Source organism: Podarcis filfolensis, assembly GCF_964270895.1.
Source record: "Podarcis filfolensis genome assembly, chromosome: 13".
NCBI lineage: Eukaryota > Metazoa > Chordata > Lepidosauria > Squamata > Lacertidae > Podarcis > Podarcis filfolensis.
Genome location: NC_139615.1, coordinates 17,281,230 through 17,302,102, shown reverse-complemented (window position 1 = coordinate 17,302,102; position 20,873 = coordinate 17,281,230). Strand labels below are relative to the sequence as shown.

The window sequence follows — 20,873 nt, the reverse complement described above, 5'->3', positions numbered from 1 at the left end:
CCAGTAACTGTAGGTGGCTTCCAACATATCAAGGAAATAAGAAAACATTAAACAGGGCTGCCTTCAAATGTCTTCTACATGTTGAATAGTTTGGCTCAGGGGCCGCATAACTCCATAGCCTCTGATGAAAATAGGGAAACCCTACTATACCCTTCAACATTTCTCCGATTAAAATAGGGATCTCCTAAGGAAAAGTGGGGTATTCTGGGATCAAATAAGAAACCGGAACAGCTTGTGTAAATCTGGGGCTGTCCCTGGAAAATAGGGACACTTGGAGGGTCTGTAATCGCTCCCACAAGAGCCAGCGGTGGTCACCAACTTGGACTGCTTTAAAAGATGAGTCAAATTCATGGAGGATAAGGCTGTCGGCCTCCATGGCTATGCTTTGCTTTCACAGTCATGCCTCTTTATGCCAGCGGCTAAAGGATACTGTTGTGCCAATGTGCTGCTTGCAGGCTTCCACAGGCATCTGGTTAGCCACTCTGAGAACATGATGCTGAACTATATTATTATGACCGGCAGTATTGGCCAAACTTGGCCCTCTAGCTGTTTTGGGACTACAACTCCCATCATCCCTAGCTAACAGGACCAGTGGTCAGGGATGATGGGAACTGTAGTCCCAAAACAGCTGGTGGGCCAAGTCTGGCCATCACTGTGTGAACCCCAAGGTCCCGGGTTGGATTACAACAATTAAAGCACAATATTAAAATCAGTTAAAATGACGGAAATAAAAAGAGGGTCCTAAAAATATACACTTCACATGTTGAATGTGGGCTGCTGGCCTGATCCAGCATTCTCCAATGTTCTTTGAAAGAAGCTTCATAGTATTAAGCAAATGCATTGGGGGTGCCTGAACCATTTACCTGAAGAAAGAGAAGGGGGCGTTCACACTTGCACCTCTTAACACCTGCTTGCCCCACTTTTGTGAACACTGCAGAAAGGGGCCTTGCCTGCGTATCTGAATGCATAAAGCTGCCTTATACTGTTGGAGGGCACCTAACCCTTTCACAGCCCAGCTCTTTCCGCTATCCAGGGGGTTAAGAACAAGAAGAGAACCCTTCTGGATTAGACCAGAGGTCTGCCTTGCCTAGCATCCCGTTTGCCATAGTAAAGCAACCAGATGCTTGTGGTAAGGACGCAGGCAGAAGATGAGTGCGATGAGCCCTCTCCCGCTGTTGTTCTCTAGCAACTCTGCTGGTGGGGGGCGGGGAGGTAGGAGGGTTAAGCACATGGCTTTTTCCTCCATGAATTTCTCTAATCCCTTTAAATCCATCTAAGTTGGTGTCTGTCACCCACATCTTACGCCAGCAAATACCATAGTTCTAACTATCTGCTGTGTGCAAAGTACTTTCTCTAATACCACACGTAATTCTATAAACCTCTATAATGTCTCTCCTTCCTGATTTTTTTAAAAAAAACAACCTAAAAAGCCTCCAGTGTTGTAGCCTTTCCTCATAAAAGGGAGCCGCTGCAGCCCCCTGATCATTTTGAATGCACCATTTCCAGTTCTGCAATATCCTTTTCAAAGCTGGCATAATGAGCTATACACACTATATCAAGTGTAGTCACACCATAATTTACATCACGGTATTATGATATAGGCAATTGTATTATCTGTCCCTTTCCTAATGATCCCTAGCACTGAATTCATAACTTTCACAGTTGCCATTCACTGGGTTCAATTTTTTGTTGAGCTTTTCCCTACAATCCCAATACAGTACCAGTCAGTGAACATCTATGTGGTTAGGATTTTTTTGCCCCACACATTTGCTACTTTAATGTTCACCCCACCCCCCACAACCTCTTTATGAACTTTAACATCACTGGTTCTAATACAGATCCTTAGTAGATCCCACTTATACCCCTTTTGTCAGAACTGTCAATTTCCCCCCCAATTATCTGCTTCCTATTCTTTAACTCAGCTACCAGTCCATCCAGTCCAAGGCCCTTGGTGAGGGGCTTTGTAAAAGCTTTCTGGAGGTCCAAGAATACAACATCTAGTGGATCACCCTGCCCACATAGCGCTTTCAAAGAACTCCTAAAATATTAGTGAGACAACTTACACCCACAGAAATCATGTTGATTCTTCTTCAATACTTGTTCTTCTAAATGCTTGATCATTTTATATTTAATGTTTTTCACCAGTTTACCCTGAACAAACATTAAGCTAACTACTCTGTAATTTCCTGCATCCCTCCTGACTCTTTTTAAAAATTAGTTTTACCTTGATTGCTTCCCAGTCCCCTGGTACAGAAGCTGATCTTAGGAACCAGGTAACTTTTGTTGTTGTTAAAAGACTAATAATTTCCACATTTGAGTTCTTTAACAACTTGGGAGGTGAGAGAATCCCATGGTAGCTTAATTTTTTAATTTGCTATTAAGGCCTAGAACTTTGTCTCTCGCCACCACTGTTGCGCTTAGTTCTTCCGACTCCCCTTCCTGAGGGAGTCAGCTCCAGCCCTGCAGTGAAAACGAATGCAGATACGTAATTGATTCAGCTTCTCTGCAACCTCCTCGCCTCCCGTTTAAGAGCAGGAATGAAAGTTGTGAGGTATCCCTTAGGGTGTTTTGTGGGGGGGGGGGTTGCATCCCTTTATTACCTGCTTGTGTTTCTTTTGCCAAAGTTTATGTTCCTTTTTGTGTTCTCATTTGGACAAGGCTTCTATTTTCTGAAGGGAGCCTCCTTGCCTCTCACAGCCTCCTTGCCTCTGCTCATCAGCTATTGCTTGGGCATTCTTGCTGTGAGGACGTTATGGGTGCAAAGCAGGGATGGAGAACCTGAAGGCTACATGCCCTTTTGGGCACCTTTCCAGCTACCACATGCCTGTGGTAAGTGGAGCAGTATATTATGTTTTCCCTTTGTACTGTAGATTGGCTTCTACACACACACCCCTTTATCCTCCACCCAGACACCAGAGTTCAAGAACACATTCCAGCCAGACAAAAACACTCAAGGAGATTGTGGCTGGGTAGGGAGCGTGGCCTGAAAGTCTAGAGGGCTGGGTGGAAAGGTCTGGAGCGCCACACTCAGCCTTGATGTTACCCATGTGCTCTAGCACTAACTTGTGGCCTATTCCTTCCCCAGGGAGCTCAGAATACCCAACGAAGTATGATATGTTGTTGTTGTTTAGTCATTTAGTCGTGTCCGACTCTTTGTGACCCCATGGACCAGAGAACGCCAGGCACTCCTGTCTTCCACTGCCTCCCGCAGTATGATATAGTCATGACAAAATACCAAGTTAGGAGGAGCTTGGTGCAGGACAAGCACAGCAATAGCAAAGAGCTGATTTAAATCCACAAAGGCCTAGTCCTCCTCCTACCTTTGTCCCACCCCCGCAGCTGCTGGAAACTTTATGTAGGTCCTTTAGGTAAAGGTAAAGGGACCCCTGACCATTAGGTCCAGTCGTGGCCGACTCTGGGGTTGCGGCGCTCATCTCGCTTTATTGGCCAAGGGAGCCGGCGTACAGGTTCCGGGTCACGTGGCCAGCATGACTAAGCTGCTTCTGGCGAACCAGAGCAGCGCACGGAAACACCGTTTACCTTCCCTCCGGAGCGGTACCTATTTGTCTACTTGCACTTTGACGTGCTTTTGAACTGCTAGGTTGGCAGGAGCAGGGACCAAGCAACGGGAGCTCACCCCGTTGCAGGGATTCGAACCGCCGACCTTCTGATCAGTAAGTCCTAGGCTCTGTGGTTTAACCCACAGCGCCACCCGCGTCCCATGTAGGTCCTTTACCACCTAGCAATAAGACAACTACTTAACAGGCTGTTGTCTAATAGGCATCACTAATTCTTCTCTAGGCAAGCAGGGATTAAACAACAAGCCTAGAAAAAATAGCAAAGAGGCAAACCCTAGAATGCTTTGCGGTTACTGGGCAGAGCAACCACAGCCTCAGCTCTGGATTGTTGTGCTATGGAAATGTAAACAACCTGTTTAGAACCAAAAATAAGCTTGTTTTAGAATGGCAAATTCTATGCCCAACACAGGAAAGCAAAGCCCTGCCTGAAAAGTAGAGGTGTGGTATGGAAAGGGGTGGAGGAGGCCTTTCATGCTGCAAAGTTATAAAAAGCAGGCTCCTGCAAAAAGAATCAATATGGAGAGTTTCCTTAGGAAGTACTACCCTCCCCAACCCAGAAAGATCACAAACACAGACTCCAAAGGTGCCATTCTATTTTTTCCAAAAATGTACAGGTTACAGACAAAGAAGTTTCATGCTCCCACTGTCAAAACAGACACCCCATAAATCCTATATGTCTCTCCCCACACGCAAGGCATCCAGAAATCAGCATGAATTTAGAGTTTTTTCTAGACTGCAGAGAGAAAACATGGCATCTATACATCAAGTCTTCCTCGACTGTGCTGGCTAGGGTTCATGGGAGCTGTCCAAAACATCTGGAGGGCATCAGGTTAGGGAAGGGTGTCCTACATGTAGCAAACATAGGGCCAGATCTAATTTACCCTCCAGCGAATTACATCTCCCTCCTGCCTCCCTCCCTGCAGTCCCTGCAGTTGTCTCACCTACGGAATCAACCAGTCACTTCTCTCTCATGGGAGAAAAAAGTGTCTTATTCTTTAATAACTATTGCTTTTTCCTACCACATCTGAAAGTCAGACACCACGAGAAAAGTGTGATTCCCTTAATGAGCCACTCATTTCCACAGTAAGAAATGGAATCAGTTACCTTCATATCCCCCAAAGTTGCCAGTCCTGCACTCACAGTTCCATGTAACTGCAAAGCTATTTATTCTACCACCCCAGCACATTCATACATAGATATAACCTTCCATAGAACTTGAGCATAGAGCATTTTGAAATTTCAGTTCCTGCCAAATGACAGCGCACACACAGCACAGTCCTTTTACAGGACAAACTTGAATCTACTTGTATGGGGAGAGAGATACACGCACTATAACCAGTAAATCTGTTGTTTAGTTCCAGATCGTGAAACAGGACGAAGGGTTAGTAACTCCTAAACCAACACAGCAAGGGAGAAGTGCTCTGGTAAGCATTACTTGTATTCATGCTGGTATTTTTACAACCTCAGTTTCATTTAAAACTTGGGCTAACAATGAAGAGGATCGTACTCAGGATGATATAAAGCCATGGTTGGGATGTTGTAAGTTCATTCAAGTTACTCCTTTAAGCTAACCACTCCATGCCCTTATAAACAGCTCACACCTTCAGTAGCCTGCTTCTGAATACTGCATGAGACCAGGGAAGAGAACTCAATCCTCTCTACTGCTTGCCTCCCCCTGCTGCTCCGCCCCCCCCGCCAGAATACTAGGCTCCCTGACAATGACGTTTCTCAAGAAAGAAAAGCAGGGTAGGGAGAGAACCACAAGGCACCACTTGGGCCCGGGAGAATGGAGAGTTCTGAACTGCCAGGCCATCTTGGAACACCAACAAAGGCCTGTTTTCTGTGCAAAGGCTCCTCTTCTTGAATTTGGGTCATGGTTCAAACTGCTAGTCAAAGGGGAGGGACAGCGTCCGTGGCAAGAGGGCTATGTGGTGGACATGATGCCACTTTTCTCGCTCTTCACCTTCAAGAATTCAGCCATGCTGGAGAAGTACTTCTGGTTTGCTTCGGCTACCTTCTTCTCAGCTGCCTGAGGGTTCACAATCTCCAGACCCTGGAAACAAGAGGAGAGGGGAGGTGAATATGAGAGAGGGAGGCTATTTTAAAAAAATGCAGGGTCCAGAGATCTTGCTGCCTTTAGAAAGTAGGAGAGGCACTGAATTACGACAACACGCGCCCTCCAAATCTCCAGCTTCTACGCCTTGGACAGAAGTAAATTGTTTGGTGTGCTCCTAGTTGGTGGAACGCTTTCCCAAGAGAAACCTGCCTAGCACCATTGTTGTATTTTTTTAAGTGCAAGGCAAAAGACATTGTTATTTACCCAGCTTTCAGTTTTTCACTGGGAGGGTAGTTAGCTATGTCCAGGGCCATTTTTGCACTCATCCATGCGGTGGGTACGATTTCTTCCTTGAAATAAATTTACAATACTGTATTTAATTTTTTCTGTATTGCTGTTTTTATATCTGGCTTTAAAGTCCTGGTCCTTTCTGTTTTTACTGAGACACCTTAGTGCAAAAATACAACTAATGTTGTTGTTGTTATTATTATACAATAACAACCGATATTGCACACATGAGCTTATAATCTTTCCTCCTCAAGTGCTGCAAGCAGAACAGTGAGGGTGGGGAGACAGAGAGGTATTAGGGTTTCAGCCAAGAAAAATGTATTCTAGCATTCTATAAAAAGGTAAAGGGACCACTGACCATTAGGTCCAGTCGTGACCGACTCTGGGGTTGCGCGCTCATCTCGCTCTATAGGCCGAGGGAGCCGGCGTTTGTCCGCAGACAGCTTTCGGGTCATGTGGCCAGCATGACTAAGCCGCTTCTGGCGAACCAGAGCAGCACACAGAAACGCCGTTTACCTTCCCGCCGGAGCGGTACCTGTTTATCTACTTGCACTTTGACGTGCTTTCGAACTGCTAGGTTGTAAGGAGCTGGGACCGAACAACGGGAGCTCACCCCGTCGCAGGGATTCAAACCGCCGACCTTCTGATCGGCAAGTCCTAGGCTCTGTGGTTTAACCCGAAGTGCCACCCGCGTCCCCATAGCATTCTATAACCCTCATTAAAAAAACCCTAAAAACTACAGCAAACAAAAAGTATTTAAGAACCAAAGAACCCTGCTGGATCAGAGGAAAGAAACATAGCCCAACATCCTTTTCCCAGTGTAGCCATCCCAACGCTCGTCTGGGAAGCCCCAAGCAGAACATGAGCACAACAGCACTCCCCACAAAGGTTCTTCTTTCATCCGTTGGGACTTCTCAGCATCTTTGCCAGGCACACACTCAGTTCTCCAAAACTCCTGGAGCCCAGCACACACAGCTCTTTGTACACTCAGCCCCTGTCAGTGCCACTTACAGGTAATTCAGGGAATGCAGAGCCAGGTGTGGTGCTTACCTGCAGCGGAGTGAAGGCCACGCTGGACGCAGTGCCCGAGGAGCGGTCCCGGATGGTGGACTTCCCTCCATACACCATGCTCTGCTTCTGGAGTGTGCGCTGGTTGGGAGGACAAATGCAAAAAGTCACGGGTGTTAGGCCTTTCATAGAGGAGACAGTGAAGTGAGAGGGAAGTGATGCTAAAGCACGGGGCAGGGGAACAACCAAATGGCTGGCTGTCCAAAGCCATGCCTTTAATTTGTTACCTTCCCTAGTACCAAAAAGCATGTCAAACGCATGTGACACTCATATCCTGCCCTCCCTGGCTCAGTAGCCGCTCCAGTAGCCCTGACACATTATTTCTCCAACCACAGACAAAACCTAGTGTGGCACCCTTCACCTCAACATTAAAAAGCCACTTGGAACAGGGAAATTGCCTACCCTTATCAGAGACTAATGGCCAGCAATGTGACCATAGAATTAGTCTAATTCTGTGCCTGCTGAAGCTCTCGAGGGCTGCTCCACACAGAGCTTGTTGGCCTGGGAGTATTTCCTGAGCGCTCTGAGTAACAATAGGACATACATGCTCGGCATAATTACACTGCAGTAAGAGCTCTGATCTGGTTGCTCAGTGCAGCTGTTTGCCGAAACCTCAAGAGGACAATGTGATGCTGCCTTCAGGAATGAACAGCCCCAGCCCAGGTCCAGAGGCTTAGAAATGCAGCCTTGATGGACCCAGTCATAAGATGATTCACAGCTCCCGGCACTCCACATCCAGTCCCCATTTCCTTACTTGCAGCGTCTTTGAGATGCGGGCCTTCGTGGCCTCGTTGACTTGCGTCTGCCGGACTCGGCCGCTGCCTGACTTCCCTAGGTGGCCCAGACTGAAACCAAGGTCTTCCTGGTAAGCATCTTCTTCAATCTAGCAAAGGTGTGGAGATAAGAAGCGTAGCACAAAGAAAAGGCCAAGTTTGGATTAGATAGTACAGGACTGATGACCAAGTTGACAGTTTCAATGAGAATGCAACCCCTCCCCCCCACCCCAAGTGGCTCAATAAAAGACAACAGGTGCTTTTGAAATTCCCTTTTTTATTTTAGCCTATAGATCCAAAAGACAGCCCCACCACTAACCCTGCAATCTAGGAAGAGGCAAATTGGTCCCTATATTTATATCCAAACTTTCTTCTAAGGTGGTAAAGTTGACATAAATGGTTCCCTCCCTCCATCCACACTTTGTTCTCACAACAAGCCTGTTGTAGGGTGATCGGCACAAGGTCATGTGATGCACTTTATGACTGAGCGAGGATTTGAATCCTGGCCTGAGCCCAGCACTCTGATCACTACACGAGAGCGACTCTCCCTGGCCACAAAGGTAATTGTGTGCCAAGGTGAGCCTCCCTGAAATGGCCTGGGTTGGGTCACATGCAAGTACATCCAAAGCAGAGGGGACAGAAAACTTATTATTTGTCAAGGCTATAAATACATCTAGTTATCCGTCCGTTCCATCAGCCTTCTCAGAACCACTTCTCATCCTATTTATCTAATTTAAATTAAATTTATCTAATCTGTGCACACATAGAAGTGTGAAGCCTGCATGTGGCCATATAACACATAACCGCTACCCAAAATATTCCTGCATGTAGATGTGGGCAGACGTGCAGCTTCTGGACACAGCAAAATGCACATGTGGCTTGTCAAATTTAATGCTTTGTATTACTTGGAAGTGCTTATCTTACATAAAATGTAAAGCAACCCAGAGATCCCTGCCCCACAAAAGATTTCTGTTACTTCTCCCATTCCATTGTACCAGTTAAAAAGGCACAGTTGGGGAACAGAGTCTGAACCGTCCGAAACTCCCAGTTTCTACTCCTGCCCTCCTGAGGGATTAGACAGCCCCTAACACCCAAAGACCAAGAGAAATCCTACACAAGGAGACTATGCAGGACTCCTTACCTCTCCAAAGCTCATCCGGTTTGCCTGCTTCCGGATTTCCGTTAGACCGAGACGCTCCTTCATCTTGCGATATCTGAAGGAGCAAGGAAAAGCACTTTTAAGATTGGCAGCTGAGAACTGAATGATGCAAGGACAGAGTGTTGCTGCCAAGAATGAAAGCAGTGTTTGGCATAGAGACAAAGGGCTGAAATGCCAGGATTCCTGCGTTCATCTCAACGAGACACGCAAGTTTACAGAATTCTGATACAACCTGACCTGACCCTCTCCTACCTCCACTAATGTGGAAATTGAAACTTTCTTATACTCCACACCTCCCCAATATTCTGGCATAATTCTGGGCTCAAGAAACATACCAGTGACTGTATTATGAGGAAAAATAAGTTTTAAAACTAATGTTTTGAAAAAGCAAAATGAATTGTTGCATTAAAATCTTTTTTTCCATGAGAAAAGAATATTTGATGGAAAAGATAAAATGCCATTACTCTGGTTTGATTTTAACAGGTGTGTATATATTAAAAGTAGATCAGGGATTCCCTAATACAGACATACCTTGGATCTCAAATGCCTTGGCTCCCAAACGATCGAAAACCGGAAGTGAGTGTTCCGGTTTTCGAACGATTTTTGGAAGCCGAACATCCGGCGCGGCTTCCGATTGGCTGCACGAGTTTCCTGCAGCCGATCAGAAGCCACACTTTGGTTTCTGAATGTTTTGGAAATCGAACGGACTTCCAGAACAGATTCTGTTTGACTTCCGAGGTACAACTGTACTTATTTCCTAGCACGCTTAACACCACCCTCCTAGCTGCCTCAGCCAGCTCAGCCAGGTCTGCCTCCCACCCTGCCCCTGCCGCAAGACATCTCTTCAATTCTCTCCGCCGCACCTGCGTCCTCCACGTTTCTTCCTTTGTCCATCCAAGGGTGCTGGCAGTGGCTTCACTTGCTTGACAGGAGGTGGCTCCTGCCACTTGTCAAATTTCCTTTCAATTTCCTCCTTGAGGTCATAGCCAACCTGAATGGTAGCAGAAGGATAAAAGAGCAAAAAGTGCTTACAAAGCAGCCACCCCCTTGGGGCCCTCCTTTATGCTTCTCACACCAGCCACTCCCCCAGGATCCCGGAGCTTTTGCCTTGTACCACATACCTTCCCTTCAGAGCTCTCGTGAAAGCTGTCCACACGCGCTGCCAGTGTACATTTTGCTGATACCAAGCGAGCTGCCTTCCTTCGCAAGTCCTGCAAGGAAGGAATCAAAGGCACAGGTTGGCTGGTTGCTGTTAGGAAACTCATGCATCAACTCAACAGAGAAAGGAGGAGGGGCAGACTCACTCACACCTACCGGAGGCAACGACTGTACAATGTCGCTGTGATAGATGTAGCCAGTGTGAGGCAGCACCGAAGTGCTGGAAAATCCAGACAGTGTCTTCCTCTGGGCCCCCAGAAGCATGATGTTGCAGGCTGGCATCTTGGAGAGGTTTGTGAGGCCACCGGCAATGCCTTGAGAGAAGGGAAGGCAATATGGAATGAATGCTAGTTGTGGGACCAAGGGCCAAGGTGGTTCGGGGTTTTTGATCAGCCAAACCATGGCTTCTCCCTGGCCTGTTGGGATTTGTAAACAAAGTTCCTCTCCTTGTGTGCAAGGAGAGCTCTTTGCTGTTCCTGGCCACAGAGACCTGCCAGAACTGATCATACATCAACAACATGACAGATGCTGCTAAATTTCTTGGACCATTTAATTCATGGCTTCAAGTTTATAATTTTTTACATTAGCACTCGTGTTCTTTTGTGAAATGCAGTACTTTGGCAGTCTTTGGATTTGGAAAGATGAACTGTAAAAATTAAATGATTTCCCCATAGTATCCAATCAGGACGGGTGTTTGACCCTTTCAGAGAAGGCTTTACATTCCTTTCAGAATCTAGGGACCTTTGTGTCCCTCTCTGCCAATGACAGACTTACTTATACATTCAACTAAATTACACTAGAATAGACCCATTTACATTACAAGACTTAAGCTAGTCACATCCATCAATTCCAATGAATCTACTCCAATTCTGATACAATCCCAAGTTTCCATATTCTGATACACGAGGACCCAAGCCCACAGAGCTCCACTGAGAGTCTCACCCATTATTTTAGCAGCAGTGGAGGCTCCCACAATGATGGACAAGTTGGGGGCGATGAAGGACATGCGGGACTCCACATACTCGTAGATGCGGTGTTTAGACTGGTTCAGCTCCAGGGCCATGTCGCAGGCCTCCTCAATGCGCTCCAATTCTTCCTCAGTTAACTGCTGCCTGCAGCAGGAGAGAGGCAATGCTTGAGGCCGAGATACATAGGTCATCAGGTCTGGTTCACTATATCCGCACCATCGCTCCATGCCCAGAGCGTGGCATTTGTTTCAAAGCTCTCAAGACCACCCTATATGTTAATATTCTATCTCTGAGCATGGATCCTTACATAGCCTTACATATGGCACTATCCACATACACAAAATGGGAGATATCTGTGGATTTTGAGAGCCCCACAGTTTGCAGTCATACAGCAAAATTGTTGGAAAGCCCAAAGGCAGGGGAGCCCCAAATGCAGCCCTATAAAGACTGAGCATGCTTAGTGGTCAGGGAATGCTGGCTAACAGTTGAGGATGGGAAACAGATGGCTGAAAACCTGAATGGGAGCAATTCAACTGCAATGTTTTGCTGCAGGTCCCCCTTGCATATTTTGATCTGCAACCCCACACCCTATCTCCACCAGCATATGTAAGCCGTGAGTCATCAATAAGTTAACTCATACCATTTATCATGTGATCTGCCAGGTGCCTCCTGTCTCTTCATGTGATAAGACAGACCGTAATTGTCTGAAGGCCACTCTCTTGACAACCAAGCAGTGACCTAAAAGCCACACTCTCTCATCCAAAATCTATTCTCTGTGGTAAAATCCCATAAAGGGAAAACTGCCATGATTCTGGGCCTGCTCTATAGACAGTGGAACAAGTGGTACAGTAGACTGTAGTACTCCATGCTGCCAGAGATAAGATATTATTTTTCAATGCTCCCCTATATATCAAGAGAAATCTGTAAAGGGAGGAAAAAGCACTAGCACACCAAGGGGAAAAGGGCTAAGCTAGACACTGTCCCTTCAACATAGGAGTATTCTTCTTACAGGGAATTTTGGAAAGTAATTCCCTCACCTGCAGCCTGGAATGGTACAGCACCATTTGCAAATCCAGTCTATATCCCTCTCCCAGTCCAGATGCCCTCCAATCTCCCATACCCTTCCAAAAACCTCCTCTTTTCCTGTGCAGAGCCTTACCCCTGGGTAGTGGATGCCGTGACACTGACCACCATGATTGTAGCGTTGGTGAGGATCTGCTGAAGATTCTCATTGTTCTTGCATTTGTCCAAACTGTTCCCTAGTTCCTGCGAGGTTCAAATGTTTTAAAACAGAAGTTAGCCATTGAAGAAGACAGAAAGCACCCCCCCGAAAAGCACAGGTGGGAGGCACTGTAACCATGTTTAACTGAAGCCCCAAGCTTACTTAGAGAATCCTGGTCTCATAATACAGTATGTATTATCTGAGTTACAATCTTAATAGCCATTTGAACATAGAGCACCTCCGCTAAATGTGGCAAAAGTTATATGAGGGTTGGGCTAGTCATCGATGCAAATGTAAAGAATTGACTTTGCAAAGTTCAAGACACGGACAGACACAATACCTTGACAGTCCGGATGTAGTCCAGTGCATTTGGAACAAGGGATTCTAGTTCAGGAAACCGCTTGGAGTACTTGTCTCGAATGAACTTGTGAATAATATCTGAAAAGAGAGAGGCAAAGACGACCTTTTACAAAACAGACAGAAACGTAGAGCGTCATTACACTAGTGAGAATAAAAGTAGGCCTCCCAGAATATACTAGCTCAGAGACGTTTTAATGCTGAGCCGTATAGCGTATTCAGAGATTGGCCAGCCTGAACCTTTTCTCCTGCCCAAGAAAGAAAGTGCTCTTATCAAAACAGTCTGTGTTCTACTGTGACACCAACACACAAATGTCCTCTGCATCCCAAAACTCCTGTGAAGGTTTGTCTGGCCAGTATGTGCCCTTCTATTTACTAGATCGCACCCCCTGGTCCAATGAAGCCAGCCTTTCCCAATCTCACTACTTCCCTAGCTCATCATCTGCCACCCTCACAGGGTAGCAGCTACTGTATTGTTTTCAAAGCCTTCTCAACCTCCCTCGCCCCAAAGCGAGTGGCTAAGGTTAGCACTTACTTAGCTCGTTCTCAATCTCCACTGTGAGGTTATTGGCATCCACAATGACTCTATATTCGGGAGCAGCCTCTACTGGACCTAGAACTAATAAGAAAGGAACATGCAAAGTCAAAATCCATACAGGGCACCTCACTATAAGGTAACAGGGGGATGAACATATGGGTTCATTAGCTCTGTACTGCAGGACAAGGAAGTCCTGTAGCAGACTCTATACTGCAGGAATCAGATTGGGTGATGTGTGCATACACATCTGCTGGGTGACCTCTTTTCCAAAGGAAATCTCAGCCAGAGACTCTCAGTACCTTCAGATGCTTTGGGCTGTTTGCTGATGTATTCCTCAATCTTCAGCAGGATTTCAGCAAACTGCACAAGAGAAAAAACAAAAAGTTGAGTCTTACTTTTTGAAGAGGGTACCTTTAAAGGGTTAACTTCCCCAGACTATACCCAAAAAGGAAAAGACAGTTTATAGAACCATTGGACCCCAGGTTGAACACTATTTTGAAAACCATCGCTTCTATACATATTGGCCCGGCAGCCAAGCTCATTTTCTCTCACCGTCTTACTGTCCCAGAGCTTGGCAATACTCTTGACTGAATCAGTTGCCAGATCCACTTGCATTTCCTCCTGGACATCCTCAATGGGAGGCTCGTCCTCTTCATCTGCAAAGCTGCCATCCTCTTCTTCTGCTGCCTCTTCGAGGTCAGCCAAAAGCTCATCTGCCAAAGACATGATGGATCAGGCTGCAAAGGAGAAAAAGGGAGGGGCACAAGAGAAAACCATAATAAGTGACATAAATATCCAGAGTCTTATTGATTTGTTATTTCCCACAGTACTAGACTAGGAGAAAGTCTAACCACTATCTAACCCAAGGGTAGCCAACACAGTGCCCTCCAAAGGTTGTAAACTGTGACTCCAATCATTCCCACCCATTAGCGAAGCTGGCTGGGGCTGAAGGCAGTTGAGGTCCAACAGACTGCTGGAGGCCACCACACTGATCTAATACAACACTTATGAGGTAGCAGCAACCCCCAGAGAGCCACACACATTTGCTAGACACCCATCAACACAAGATCCAGATCCACTGTACCCCTCAGTTCAAATGTGTCCTTTCCTTAGCCCCCTCTCTAAAAACATCTCTCCCTTTCCACAAATACAAGTGCCCCATTGGAACCCCCTTCAATTTAAGAGACCTAGAGTTAGCTCTTCAGTTTCCAACTAACCCACCTTTTGCCTTATAGAGATTTTTAAAAAATGAAATCACAATGAAATGCTTATAATCTGTTAACGAAGTATACATTCTCAAACACAGGATACAGACAGAAGAGGCAGTGTAGGTGTAGTGCCAGAAGGGTCCTCAATGGAAGAAATATAAGTGTTCCATGACTATGCAGAACACAAATGAAAAACAAGATACTGCCCAAACAGCAAAAGATCCAACTAGAAGGAAGAGCCATAATGTATTCCCAACCGATAAGAGTATGGAAGAGAGTATTACTTTTGTTATTTCTACCGTATTGTTGTTGTTGTTGTTGTTGTTGTTGTTATTATTGCTACCACCACCAGGATAGGCCAAACACTACACTGTAGTGTAGTGACTGGGGAGACCAAGGTTCAGATCTCTGCTAAGCAACCAAGTTACTGGACGACTTGGGGATAGCGGTTATCACTGAGCTTGACCTCTCTTACGGGACCCTGAGCTTCTCAGGGAAAAGGCAGCACAAGTGCAGCAAACAGACAAACCTTCCTCCACCTTTTCTGCAACTACCGAGAAACCTCAATCTACAGCGCAATCCTCACCGCGTTTGTGTAGGAGGAAGTCCTATTGACTTCCATGGTGCTTACTCCTAGGTAAACGGGGTTAGGTTTGCAGCAATACTGTAGCGTCTCTCTCTCTCTGCCCGCCCCCAAACCTTACACTTCTCTTTACCCCTTAGGAAACCAAAGGCCAGGGCTCCTTTTTGGTTGCTCCCCAGTTAACCTCTCCCTCCCTCCCTCCTTTCCCTCCTCACCTTCTTTTTCTTTCTTCCACTCCTCCGCCGCACAAACGAACTCCTCACGTTCTCTCTTTCAGTCTCGCAAAAAGTACGTCATGCACCTGGCGCCCTTGGTGTCGTCATCAACGAGCGCCTTCGCTCTGCCAGGCATTAAAACGGATAGAGATAGAGAAAAAGGAGAGGTCACGAAGAGAGTTCGCGTTCGGCTTCAGCCCAAGTGCCGCCATATGCGTGGCACCAACCTAGGCCAGAGTTGGGGTGCCGTTCTAACTTATGTCTCTATGGCATTGCCTATTGCGTCATCTCTTCGCACTGGGTGACCCACGCACATGCCAAAGGGAGCCGGAAGTGTCTTAGGGTTTCGAGTCAGTTTCCTTTGAAATAACAGTACTATTTATGGCAGCACCCCAACCGTAGGTTTCTAATACGCTATACTGAACTATGTCACTATGTCAACTGACGCTTCCGTCAGTTTTTCATAATTTTTCCTCTGACTTACCTATTGGTCATAGAGCTAAGAGAAAGGCAAAGAATCACCAACGGCAGCTTTCGATTTTTACCGGAAGTTTAGACTGTTACGTTACTCTATTTTTCCTATCTCTAAGGCCACGACGCATCCAAAGGCGTGACGACGCAACCGTATTTCACCGCGCCAAGCGATCCTGTCCCCTACCGGAGAAACGGTATCAGGGACGCGACCACTGTTTACGTTAACACGGCGCGACGAAACGCTAGGACATTCCACAGTGGGCTCTTCTATAATACGTAATAAGCGCGCGACACCTTCTCTTCTACCGTGGTTCACTGTAACCGAGGCGTCTCGATAACTCAAACGCTTTTGTTGTGGGCTTACGTCACCGGTAAGCGACCGTCCATCCCATTACCTTCATTCAAGGGTTGCTCATTTCGCCTATAGGATCTGAAGGGTTAAGGTACGTCTGATGTGCTAGGAAATCCCATTGCAAAAGGAATCGGGCATTTTAAAATCGCCAATTGCCATCCTCCTCCTTATTGGCTCTGGAGCCTTCTTTCCCTGGAGGTTCGTCAGAAGCAGAGCCTGAGCTCCTTTAATTGAAGTCGAGGTGCTAGAACCAAGTTTTATTCAGCTTCTTTTAAGCCTGTTCATGTACTGCATTGCAGTCTTTTCTGAACCATAGAGATGGATAAACGCGGAAAATAGTATGACCAAAGTATCTTGTATTCTCTAACTGAATAACAGGAACAGTTGTATCTGTTTTCTGGCAGGTATTCGCCTTTGCCTGGACTTAACCATCCAGGGTCCCTTACCTTTTACATTTACTTTCTGGCAGTATATTGGAAGATTGTGAATAATACATTTTTAATTTTGGTGGGACACCTACTCATAAAATGGATTGTGGCAACAGCACATGGCACAGTGTCTACCCATTTAGAGGACATGCTGTTTCTCCTACTTGGAAATTAGAAATCTCAATATTTTATGGGTTGATGAAATGATTTTTTAAAGGAACTTTAGTATGTAAGGAAAATTTAAACTTCTGAAAAATTGAGTATTTAGGAATATAGATTATAGAACATTTAAATACAAATTTGTGCATCCACAGAGAGCTGTAAGAAAATATATTTCACTGTTTGCTTTTTTAAAAAAATTGCAGGTGGATTATGCTCCCAAGCCCATAATAGTGGCTGCCCCTTTGGTCATCTCTTGTGATACTAATACCCTTGTCCTTGTTAATCAGCAGTGTGGAGCCTGTGGCCCTTCAGATGTTGCTGGACTGGAACTCCCATCTTACGCAGCCAGAATGACCAATGGCCAGGGAAGATGGGAATTGTCATCCAGCAACTTCTGGAGGATCACAGGTTCCCCATCCTTTTTGTAAATGTACCTGTTTCCTGTCTCACATGACATAGGAAATTGGGGTGTAAAGGGAATGTAGCTTTTTGAGTACCACCATTAGATATTCAGATTGGGGAGGAGGATGGTTAATATTGGTTAGTATGTCAGTTTCTTTCTCTTTACATCTCCAGAACGCAATCATGGCTGGTGTGGGCTTTGAAGAATTCTCTGTGCCCCCTGGATCAGAGCTGGCACTGCCTCCTCTTTTTGGTGGCAATATCCTCGAGAGTGAACTGGAGACAGAGGTGGAGTTTGCCGATGGTGGAATACCAGAAGAGGAGGAGGAAGAGGGGGCATTGAGGCAGCAGGAAATGACACGGCGCAAATGCCAGGCTCTTGCTCGGCGCTGCAAGGAGTTAGAGCAGGTAAAGGATTGGCTGAAGAGGGGGAATCATTTTAATACACCAGTTGGGGAAAAATAACAAACAGCTGCCACAGTGGGTTGAGCTCTGCTTTGACTTCAGGTATGAGCTCATGGAGCTGCCTTTTTATTCATTTATGTAGCCCAGGACTGTCTGCTCTCATTGTCAGGAGCTCTCATTCTTTCCCAGCCAGGGACTGGACCTGGGACTTTCTGCTTGCCAAACATGTGCTCTGCCAAAGTATTTGGAAATCAGTGACACCTTGGGTACAAAGATCATCCAAAGATCACAGGGTGATTCACAACATAAAAGCACAAAATGAGAACACAAAATGCATAATAAAAGAAAAACAAACCAATAACCCCCTCCTACAAACACATTTGAAAGGTCATAGAATGTTAATCAGCCAAGTGCCTGATTATAGAGAAACATTATCACCTGGTACCTAAAGATATGTTATGAAAGTGCCAGGTGAGCCTCCATGGGGAGAGCACTCCACAAACAGGAAGCCACCACAGAAAAGGCCCATTCTCATGGAAGAGGCACACGAAGAAGGGCTTCAGATGGTGATCAGATGAAGATATTAAATATATTCCCAAGAATCCTCTGAGCAAAGTAAAACGAGACAAGCCCTAGCCCAATGTCCCCCAGCATCTTTGGGGGCTGAGTGGAGTTTTAAACTTGGGTCTGTACTCTACCCACTATGCCATACTAGCTGTAGGTGGACAAGAAGTAAGAGATTCTTGGCCATGGGGTGGTAAACTGGACCAAATGAAGACCCAAACAGTGACCAAGGAGAAGGGACCACTGGGTGGGTGAGTGGAATACAAGGCTGGGTGTGGGAGAGGCAAAATTCTGATGTATTCTGGTGACATTACCCACAAATACAGGTGAATGAGAGGATGTTAAACCGGCTGCATCAGGTCCAGAGAATAACACTGCGGCTTAAACAGGAGAGAAGGTATGTCTGGTAGTATGTCATGGGAGTGTGAGGGGTGGGGAGATTTAAATACCTTTCCCTGAACAAGGAGGGTCTATTAAATTTTCATGCTCAGCAGACAAATTCTCCATGAATTCATCAGATCCCTCATTTAGAGCCATCCAAACTGACAGCTGTTACCACATCTCATAACAGTGAATCATCTACATCAACAACACCTTGCAAAAGAACAGAGTTATTAAAGAGGATTAGTGGGGATGTCTTGTCAGCAGATTATCTTTGTAATAGACTCTTACTTCCCTTCAGGTTCCTCATGAGGGTCCTTGATTCTTATGGTGATGATTACAGGCAAGGCCACCTTGATATTGTCCTGGAGGTAAGAAACACACAGCTGGTCTAAGGAAATAAGGACATGTCCATGTTACCTTCTTATGGGTGGAAGGAATGTTAGGATGGAAGAGTTATAGCTGAATCATTTTCTCTGACTAGGATGAAGGTAGTCACAGCACTGATGCTCCAGCTCCTGGCAACACAGAGAATGAGCCCCCCGAGAAAGACACCCCCAGGTGTCTCTCGGGTCCTTTGCCTGCCCCAGAGGCTGAAAGTATCTCACCTACTGAGGGCCCCACCAGTAAGAAGCGGCGGCGCCACATGCGGGAGGAAAAGGAAGTGAGGTTACGCCGAGCAGCCCAAACGTTGCTTCCTATGGAAGAGTTTCCTGTGCAGGTACGGGAGAACATAAAGGCTTTCAACTTTGAGAATATATAGATGACCATACAAACTTAACCTACACACTACCTTTGGGGGTTAGGCAGGGAATGTGGCCAGATATAATTGTAGACTGGCATATTCCTGGGTTATATATACTCCAGCCGTCGGCTACACAGAATCTGCTACCATAATACAAATTCAGGATTTTGTCTTCTGTTTTTAAACAAGCTTCTAGTCCTGCTGGTTTATCACACATAAGAGTTTGAAAGCATCCCCTTTCTTCCCCCCTCACGCAGAGCGCTTCTGTTTGGCTTGAAACTGTGTTTTGAATCACTGCTTTGGTTTTTGTGGCTGCAGATAAAGTCTGAAGAGGATTTCCAGTGTGAGCAAGAGGATGTCCTCACTCCAGCCTGGCAGCAGTCTAGTCCTCAGGATAAGTTACTCCATTATTCAAAGTTCTCTAGCCCAGGGGCCTGTTCTGATTTCGACTGAGGCTGGCCACTCATGAAGGAGACTCTATATGTATATCTGAACGTCAGTTGCCTCCCTCCTGGGTTAAAGAGGCCTCTGCGCTGTCCGCTGATCAGTCATCTGGGGACGCGTTTTGGACTGAAAGGAGCACAAGCACATTTTAAGAGCTAGCAAGAGACGGACTGTGGAACTCTCAGCTACTTGGAGTGCACTCGATCTGAACTGACACTGTGCGGCTGAGGGGCAGGTGCTGGAAGACAAAATGGACTGCGCTAACTTAACAAAATTTGAAAGCCAATGTATTAATAGTGTTCAAGTCTATCTGCATTAGGGACATGAATGGATTCTGCTACCAATGTCCAAAAGCTTAAGTATGGGGTGGGAATGGGTATGTATGTAGAATTTGTATGTCTTACATGTCTTGGGCCGCACAATTTGTGAGTTTCTGAAGGAGTTAAGTGATCTCTGACTGAGGCCACATGGGCACCATATGTTTATAAGCACTTTTATGCCACTTTAAACATTCTTGGCTTCCCCCAGAGAATCCTGGGGACGGTAGTTTGGTAAGGCTGTTGAGAGTTGTTGGGAGCTCCCTATTCCCCTCCCAGAGCTACAATTCTCAAAATTCCCAGAGAAGAGGGATTTCTAAACTACCCTGGGAATAGTAGCTCTGTCAGGGGAATTGGGGTCTTTGGAGGAAGCCACGACTGCCCCCAAAAGTGGCATAATACTGCTTTAAATGTATAATGCAGATTGAAAGTGGTGTGCAGGAGCTGGCTTCCATGCACCGTTCAAGAAAGGAAACAGAATTAGCTGCTGTTTTGTGTGACAAATGTTCTCAGTGAATGAGGAGTCTTCTTACAGCTGCGAGAGAACTCTGCTGCTTTGCTTTCCAAGCCAAGATTTTTATGAGTATCTTAACCGTGAGGCACAATATATTAAAGCCAATTCTGTACTAAAAACAGTAGACTCCTACAACATGTGCAAATTATGCAAGATTAGCAAATTTGTCAAGTGTTTGCTTATTTTCTCTGCCAGTCAGAGAGAGGAAGGCACTAAACCCCTCTCCCCCATTCTTCTTCAAAGCCATAAGGACTAGGCACTTCTTCCAGATCTACTGCAGAGCAGTGGTGCCTGGATTAAATTCTGCCCACCCGTTAAGTTTATTTTCATGTTTCTTTGAGGGCTGCAGAATACTGCACACTTCCTTTCCTTCCCCTTCCTCATTCCCTCCCCAACTGATCCATTTCAAGGGAGCTGCCAAACCTAACAATTGGTCTCAGGGCACACTGTCATTGCTTCCCTTCAAGTCTCCTGGGCCAGGCAGTTTTGTAAAGGTGCCAGGAATTACTCTCAG

General features: G+C 46.0%; 2 protein-coding genes and 1 long non-coding RNA gene across 5 annotated transcripts; 2 read left to right on the top strand and 1 right to left on the bottom strand.

Moving 5' to 3' along the window:
• Positions 1 to 1,035: 1,035 nt before the first annotated feature.
• Positions 1,036 to 4,601, top strand: LOC310747515. The gene is made up of 2 exons (XR_014540934.1): positions 1,036 to 3,116; positions 3,222 to 4,601. It is a non-coding gene; the product is annotated as an uncharacterized lncRNA (long non-coding RNA).
• On the bottom strand, positions 4,155 to 15,314 carry PRPF31 (pre-mRNA processing factor 31). The gene is made up of 14 exons (XM_083581967.1): positions 15,172 to 15,314; positions 13,718 to 13,902; positions 13,465 to 13,525; positions 13,163 to 13,246; positions 12,611 to 12,708; positions 12,208 to 12,314; positions 11,023 to 11,192; positions 10,237 to 10,394; positions 10,044 to 10,133; positions 9,786 to 9,913; positions 8,905 to 8,977; positions 7,745 to 7,873; positions 6,973 to 7,071; positions 4,155 to 5,631 (listed from the first exon to the last, which is right to left on the bottom strand). Exons 2-14 carry the CDS (start codon positions 13,889 to 13,891, stop codon positions 5,503 to 5,505), a joined length of 1,500 nt encoding a protein of 499 aa, XP_083438093.1. The 5' UTR covers positions 13,892 to 13,902; positions 15,172 to 15,314; the 3' UTR covers positions 4,155 to 5,502.
• A 390-nt stretch (positions 15,315 to 15,704) lies between these two features.
• TFPT (TCF3 fusion partner) lies at positions 15,705 to 20,478 on the top strand. 3 transcript variants are annotated; one of them, XR_014540933.1, is made up of 7 exons: positions 15,707 to 16,016; positions 17,164 to 17,397; positions 18,285 to 18,355; positions 18,641 to 18,710; positions 18,824 to 19,060; positions 19,403 to 19,934; positions 19,976 to 20,478. XR_014540933.1 is itself a non-coding variant. In XM_083581969.1 (6 exons), the coding sequence occupies exons 2-6, from the start codon at positions 17,173 to 17,175 to the stop codon at positions 19,535 to 19,537; spliced, it is 738 nt and encodes a 245-aa protein (XP_083438095.1). In that variant the 5' UTR covers positions 15,705 to 16,088; positions 17,164 to 17,172; the 3' UTR covers positions 19,538 to 20,478. The 3 variants fall into 3 exon arrangements, 2 of the variants coding, with proteins under 2 accessions (XP_083438095.1, XP_083438094.1); XM_083581969.1 differs by having other exon boundaries at positions 15,705 to 16,088; positions 19,403 to 20,478; XM_083581968.1 differs by having other exon boundaries at positions 19,403 to 20,478.
• The last annotated feature ends 395 nt before the right edge of the window (positions 20,479 to 20,873 follow it).